Source organism: Camarhynchus parvulus, unplaced genomic scaffold (assembly GCF_901933205.1).
Source record: "Camarhynchus parvulus unplaced genomic scaffold, STF_HiC, whole genome shotgun sequence".
NCBI classification, from domain to species: Eukaryota; Metazoa; Chordata; class Aves; order Passeriformes; family Thraupidae; genus Camarhynchus; species Camarhynchus parvulus.
Genome location: NW_022148198.1, coordinates 1,702 through 9,365, shown reverse-complemented (window position 1 = coordinate 9,365; position 7,664 = coordinate 1,702). Strand labels below are relative to the sequence as shown.

The 7,664-nt window shown below is 58.1% G+C and overlaps 1 protein-coding gene across 1 annotated transcript; it reads left to right on the top strand.

The window, feature by feature from the left end:
- The first annotated feature begins 3,013 nt into the window (after positions 1 to 3,013).
- On the top strand, positions 3,014 to 6,654 carry LOC115916163. Its single transcript, XM_030969855.1, is given in 7 exon segments — positions 3,014 to 3,128; positions 4,770 to 5,149; positions 5,151 to 5,330; positions 5,438 to 5,842; positions 6,039 to 6,219; positions 6,370 to 6,403; positions 6,405 to 6,654. Coding segments are annotated over 6 exon segments (1,422 nt in total). The 5' UTR covers positions 3,014 to 3,128; positions 4,770 to 4,777.
- The last annotated feature ends 1,010 nt before the right edge of the window (positions 6,655 to 7,664 follow it).

Genomic DNA, 7,664 nt, shown 5'->3' with positions numbered 1-7,664 from the left:
GGGGACCCCAAAATCGGCCCCAAATTTTGCCAAAATCACCCCAAATCCTACCCGAGATAGGAACCCAGGGGACCCTGAAATCTGCCCCAAGTTTTGCCCCAAATTTTGCCAAATTCACCCCAAATCCCAACCCCAAAAGGGACCAAGGGGACCCCAAAATTTGACAAATTCTGCCCTAAATTTTGACCCAAGTGACCCCAAAATCGGCCCCAAAGTTCTGTCCCAAATTTTGCCAAATTCGCCCCAAAATCCAACCCCAAATCCTGACCCCAAATGGGACCCAGGGGACCCCAAAATCTGCCCCAAAATCTGCCCCAAATTTTGCCAAACTCACCCCAAATCCCAACCCAAAATGGGACCAAGGGGACCCCAAAGTTCTGCCCCAAATTTTGCCAAATTTGCCCCAAATCCCGACCCCAAATCCTGCCCAAAATGGGACCCAGGGGACCCCGAAATCTGCTCCAAGTTTCGCCCCAAATTTGGCCAAATTTGTCCCAAATCCCAACCCCAAAAGGGACCAGGGGGACCCCAAAATTTGCCAAATTCTGCCCCAAATTTTGCCAAATTTGCCCCAAATCCTGACCGGGGGAACCCCAAATTTTGCCCCAAATTCAACTCAAATTGCGACCCCAAAAGGGACCCAGGGGACCCCAAAAATCAGCCCCAAATCTGCCCCAAATTTTGCCAAATTCACCCCAAAATCCAACCCCAAATCCGGCCCTAAAAGGGACCCGGGGGACCCCAAATTTTGCCAAATTTGCCCCAAATCCCAACCCCAAAAAGGGACCAGGGGGACCCCAAAATCTGCCCCAAATTTTGCCAAACTCACCCCAAATCCCAACCCAAAATGGGACCCGCGGACCCCAAAATCTGCCCCAAATTTTGCCAAATTAAACCCCAAAGGGACAGGGACCCCAAAACGGCAAATTTTGCCCCAAATTTGCCCCAAATCCTGTCCCCAAAAGGGACCAGGGGGACCCCAAAATCTGCCCCAAATTTTGCCAAATTTGCCCCAAAATCCAACCCCAAATCCTGCCCCAAATGGGACCCAGGGGACCCCAAAATCTGCCCCAAAATCGGCCCCAAATTTTGCCAAACTCACCCCAAATCCCGACCCCAAATCCTGAGTAGGGAACCCCAAAGTTCTGCCCCAAATTTGGCCAAATTCGCCCCAAATCCCAACCCCAAATCTCCCCTGGAATTCTGCATTTTGCCCAAATAAAGGAATTTTCAAACGTTTTCAGGCTTTGCATTGTTTTTTTATTTTTTAATTTCATTTTATATATTTAATTTCATTTCATTTTGTATTTTGTAATACTTTATTTCATTTCATTTCATAAAATTTCGTTTTCATTTTATTTCATTTTATTTTATTTTATTTTATTTTATTTTATTTTATTTTATTTTATTTTATTTTATTTTATTTTATTTTATTTCATTTCATTTCATTTCATTTCATTTCATTTCATTTCATTTTTACTTTTTGGGGTTTTTTGCCCCAAATTTGGGGTCGCGGTGGGGGAGGGGCCAGGAGGGGATTTTTGGGGGGAGGGGTCAGGATGAGTTTCCCACGCCCCTCCCCCACCCCCATTTGGGTCCAATGGGGGTTTTTGGGGAGGGTGGGGGAGGGGCGAGGGGTGACGTCAAAGGGGGGATTCCCACGCCCCTCCCCCACCCCCATTTGGGTCCAATGGGGAATTTTTGAGGAGGGTGGGGGAGGGGCCAGGATGAATTTCCCACGCCCCTCCCCCACCAATGGGGAAGTTTGGGGAGGGTGGGGGAGGGGCGAGACCAAGTGGGGGATTCCCACGCCCCTCCCCCACCCCCATTTAGGTCAATGGGGAATTTTGGGGAGGGTGGGGGAGGGGCGAGGTCAGGCTGGGGGAGGGGTGACGTCAAAGGGGGGATTCCCACGCCCCTCCCCCACCCCCATTTGGGTCCAATGGGGAATTTTTGGGGAGGGGTGGGGGAGGGGCCAGGATGAGTTTCCCACGCCCCTCCCCCCACCCCCAACGAGGCTTTTTTGGGGGGGGGGGGGGGAAGGGAAGGGGGCGGCGGGGGGAGGGGCGCGGTTCGAGGAAACGCCGAAACTTCCTCAAAAAAGGAAAAGAAAAAAACAAAAACCGCAAACCCCGCCCCTCCCCCACCCCACCCCATCCCCTCCCCCACCCGGCCCGGAGCCGCCGCCTGGGGACATCGGGGACATCGGGGACACCAACGGGGGACACGCGGAGAGAGCGCGGGGGGGACAGCGCCGCCCCTCCCCCACCCGGACCGGGACCCCCCCATTGGGGTCACCTGGGCCCCTCCCCCACCCTCGGACCGGGACCCCCCCCCCATTGGGGACACCTGGGCCCCTCCCCCACCCCCAGACCCCCCCCCCACCCTTTGGGGGCAACTCTGCCCCTCCCCCACCCTCCCACCCCTTCCCCACCCTCGGACCCCTCCCCCACCCTTTGGGGGTCACACCTGAGCCCCTCCCCCACCCGCACCGCGACCCCCCCCCTTTGGGGACATCTCTGCCCCTCCCCCACCCTCCGACCCCTCCCCCACCCTCTGGGGGGCAATTCAGCCCCTCCCCCACCCGGACTGGGACCCCCCCCTTTGGGGACACCTGGGCCCCTCCCCCACCCTCCGACCCCTCCCCCACCCTTTAGGGGTCACACCTCTGCCTCTCCCCCACCCTTTGGGGGCAATTCAGCCCCTCCCCCACCCGGACCAGGAACCCCCCTATTGGGGTCACCTGAGACCCTCCCCCACCCTCCGACCCCTCCCCCACCCTCTGGGATCACCTCAGCCCCTCCCCCACCCGGACCGGGACCCGCCCCATTGGGGACACCCGAGCCCCTCCCCCACCCTCGGGCCCCTCCCCCATCTTCCGACCCCTCCCCCACCCTCTGGGGGTCACACCTGAGCCCCTCCCCCACCCTCGGACCCCTCCCCCACCCTTTGGGGGCACCTCTGCCCCCCCCCACCCTTTGGGGGTCACACCCGAGCCCCTCCCCCACCGTTTGGGGAGTCACCTCTGCCCCTCCCCCACCCTCGGACCCCTCCCCCACCCTTGGGGGGGGGTCACCTGAGCCCCTCCCCCCCCCCCCACTTCGGGAATTCTCGGTGGGAAAACTCAGGTGAGTGTGGGGGAGGGGCGGCGGGGGCGTTTCGGGGACACTTTGGGGACATTTGGGGATGTTCTGGGGACATCTTAGAGGACATCTGGGGACAATTTAGGGACCCTCTGGGGACACCTGGGGACATTTGGGGACACCTGGGGACATTTGGGGACATTTGGGGACACCTGGGGACATTTGGGGACATTTGGGGACACCTGGGGACGTTTGGGGACACCTGGGGACATTTGGGGACACCTGGGGACACCTGGGGACATTTGGGGACATCTCGGGAACATCCGGGGACATCTTAGGGACCTTCTGGGGACACCTGGGGACACCTGGGGACGTTTGGGGACATTTGGGGACACCTGGGGACGTTTGGGGACACCTGGGGACATTTGGGGAGGTTTGGGGACACCTGGGGACATTTGGGGACATTTGGGGACATCTCGGGAACGTCCGGGGACATGTTAGGGACCTTCTGAGGACACCTGGGGATGTTTGGGGACACCTGGGGACGTTTGGGGACATTTGGGGACACCTGGGGACGTTTGGGGAGGTTTGGGGACATCCTGGGGACACCTGGAGGACGTTTTGGGACCTTCTGGGACATTTTGGGAGCTTCTGGGACATTTGGGGACATCTCGGGAACGTCCGGGGACATCTTGGGGACCTTCTGGGGACGTTTTGGGGACGTCTTGAGGACATTTTGGGGACATTTTGGGGACATTTTGGGGACATTTTGGGGACATTTTGGGGACATTTTGGGACTTCCCGTGACTTCTCGGGGACATTTTGGGGACACTTTAAGGACCTTCTGGGGACATTCGGGGACCTCTCGGGAACGTCTGGGGACGTTTTGGGGACATTTTGGGGACATTTTGGGGACATCCTGGGGACATTTGGGGACATTTTGGGGACAATTGGGGACATTTTGGGGACATCTTGGGGACACTTTGGGGACAATTGGGGACATTTTGGGACCTTCCAGGACCATCTGGGGACGTCTTGAGGACATTTGGGGATGTCTGGGTGACATTTGGGACCTTCTGGGGACATCTGCTGGAATTTGGGGACATTTTGGGGACATTTGGGGACATTTTGGGGACATCTTGGGAGATCTTGGGGACGTTTGGGGACATTTTGGGGACATCTTAGGGACATTTGGGGACACCTTGGGGACATCTGGGGACCTCCTGGGCCACCTGGGACCTCCTGGGACACCTGTGACCCCCCCTTTGACCACCTGGGGACCTCCTGGCACCTCCTGGGCCACCTGGGACCCCTCTTTGACCACTTGGGGACCTTCTGGGCCACCTGTGACCCATCCTGGGCCACCTGGGCTATTTCTGGGCCACCTGGGGACCTCCTGGGCCACTTGGGGACATCTGGGGACCTCCTGGCCCACCTGGGACCTCCTGGGCCATTTGGGGACCTCCTGGGCCACCTGGGGACCTCCTGGCACCTCCTGGGCCACCTGTAACCCCTCTTTGGCCACTTGGGGACCTCCTGGGCCACCTGGGACCTCCTGGGCCACCTGTGACCCCCCCTTTGACCACCTGTGACCCCTCCTGGGCCACTTGGGACCCCTCTTTGGCCACCTGGGACCTCCTGTCACCCGCTGGCCCACCTGAGTCCCGCGCCGCCGTCCCCGCGCAGGTGCCGCCATGTCGGCCGCGCTGGTGCTGACCGTTTACATCCTGACCTTCGCCGTCGGCTTCCCGGCCAACGTCTTCACCTTGGCCGTGCTGGCGGCCAAATGGCGGCGCCGCCCGTCCGCGGCCGCGCTGACCACGGCCGAGCTGCTGCTGCTCAACCTGACCGCGGCCGACCTCCTCCTGCTCGTCTTCCTGCCCTTCAAGATGGCCGAGGCGGCGGCGGGGATGGCGTGGCCGCTGCCGGCCGCGCTCTGCCCCGTGGCCAACTTCTGCTTCTACTCCAGCATGTACCTGAGCAGCCTGTTCCTGGCGGCGCTCAGCGTCCAGCGCTACCTGGGCGTGGCCTTCCCGCTGCGGCTGCAGGGCCGGCGCCGCCCCGGCGCGCGTCCTGGCGCTGGCCGCGCTCGTCTGGCTGCTGGCCTGCGGCCACTGCTCCATCGTCTTCGTGGCCGAGTTCACCCGCGCCGACAACGGCGGGGAACGGGGCAACGGCAGCGGCGCGGCGGCTGGGGGGAGTGGCAGGGTTGGAGATGCTGGCCGCGTTGACCTCATGGCCAACCCCGTTGATCCCATGAGCTTCAACCCCATTGACCCCATGAGCTTCAACCCCATTGACCCAAAACTCTCAACCTTGTTGACCCCATGAGCTTCAACCCCGTTGACCCCAAGAGCTTCAACCCCGTTGACCCCATGACCAACCCCACTGACCCCAAAACTCTCAACCTTGTTGACCCCAAGACCTTCAACCCCGTTGACCTCATGGCCAACCCCATTGACCTCAAGAGCTTCAACCCCATTGACCCCAAGATCTTCAACCCCATTGGCCCCAAGATCTTCAACCCCATTGACCCCAAGATCTTCAACCCCATTGGCTCCAAGAGCTTCAACCCCACCGATCCCATGGCCAACCCCACTGACCACGAGAACTTCATCCCCGCTGACCCCATTGATCCCAACACGTTCAACCCCATTGACCCCATGGCCACCATTGACCCCATGGCCAACCCTGTTGACCCCATTGACCATAGGAGCTTCAACCCCATTGACCCCATGGCCAACGCCATTGACCCCATGGCCAACCCTTCAACCCCATTGACCATAGGAGCTCCAACCCCATTAACCCCATGACCGACCCCACTGACCCCGTTGACCCCAAGACCCTCAAACTCAAACTCATGGACCCCAAGACAAACCCCAACCTCTCCAAGACCCCCAACCCCACTGACCCCAAGCCCCCCAACCCCAACTCCCCCACCCCATTGACCCCAAGACCCACAAACTCAAACTCATGGACCCCAAGACCAACCCCAACCTCTCCAAGACCCCCAACCCCACTGACCCCAAGCCCCCCAACCCCCAACCCCCCAACCCCATTTACTCCAAGACCTTCAACCCCGCTGACCCCAAGACCACCCCCACCCCCTCCAAGCCCCCCAACCCCAAACCCCCAAGTCCCCTTCGCCTCAAGACACCCCCTCCCGTAAACGTCTTCCGCTTTACGCCCGGGGCTGCTACTACAAGAACCGCCCACCCCACACACGCCATAAAACCTCCCCTCCTCCTTCTTTTTCACAATCAATACCCTCACCCCTTTTAAATAGGCGCTGCTGGCGGCCCGCGCTACCCGCTTAAACGGCCGGGCCGTGGGCCTGGCCGTGGCCACCATGGTGATCTTCGGCCTCTGCTTCGCGCCCTACAACGTCTCGCACGTGGTCGGCTTCTGGCAGGGCCGCAGCCCCGGCTGGCGCGTCTACGCCACGCTGCTCAGCGGCCTCAACGCCGCGTTCGACCCGCTCGTCTTCTACTGCTCGTGCGGCGCCGTGCGGCAGGCGCTGGCCGGGAGCTGGGCGGCGCTCAGGGCGCGGATGGTGGGAATACATCGGTGAGAAAAGCGCTCGAGGTCGGCTCGAAATGGGTCGAATGCGGTCGGAATCGGCGCGGGAAGGGTTAAAAAATCGCGATGATGATGAGCCTTGAAAGGGTTAATGGACACTCCGTAAACGTAAAGGAAAGGTAAATGGTCAATGGGTGGAAGGTTACCACCTCATCAATTCAATATGTCTTAAATGCTTCCCCATCCGCTCTCCCTAAATGAGAATCCGGTCAATCACAAAATGGCAAAGATCCCTCAAAACGCAAAATTCCCCAAAAGAGCCATAGTCTTTGGGTGGGTCGCGGAGGCGGGCGGGGTGGGGAGGGCGGGATGGTGGGATCGGTGAAGGTGAAGGGTAGGTGGCGGAAGGGTTAAAAATCGGGAGCCTTGAAAGGGTTAATGGAACATCGTCCTGAAACAGGGGCCATGAAAGGGTTAAAATGGTATCAAAATGGGTGATGAAAGGGTTAAAATGGTGTTAAAATGGGCGTGGAAAGGGTTAATGAACCACTAGCCCAAAGCAACCCAAAAAGCCTCAAAAATCCCCAAAAATCGCCAAAAATTTCCCCAAAAAGCCCAAATATCCTCCCAACAAAATAGCTTTAAAAATCGCCAAAAATCCCTCCAAAAAATCCTCAAAAAATTCCCCAAAAATCCGCCCAAAAATCGCCAAAAAATTTCCCACAAAAAGCCCAAATATCCTCCCAAAAAAATAGCTTAAAAAATCGCCAAAAATCCCCCCAAAAATGACTCCAAAAATCCCAAAAAGAATCCTCAAAAAATCCCCCCAAAATTGTCAAAAAATCACCTCAAAATCTCAAAAAAATGGCCAAAAATCCCTTAAAATTGCTTAAAATTGGTCAAATGTGGTCGAAATGGGCGTGGAAAGGGTTAATGAAGCACCAGCCCAAAGCAACTCAAAAAAGCTTCAAAAATCCGCCCAAAAATCGCCAAAAATTCCCCCAAAAAGCCCAAATATCCTCCCCACAAAATAGCTTAAAAAATGGCCAAAAATCGCCCCAA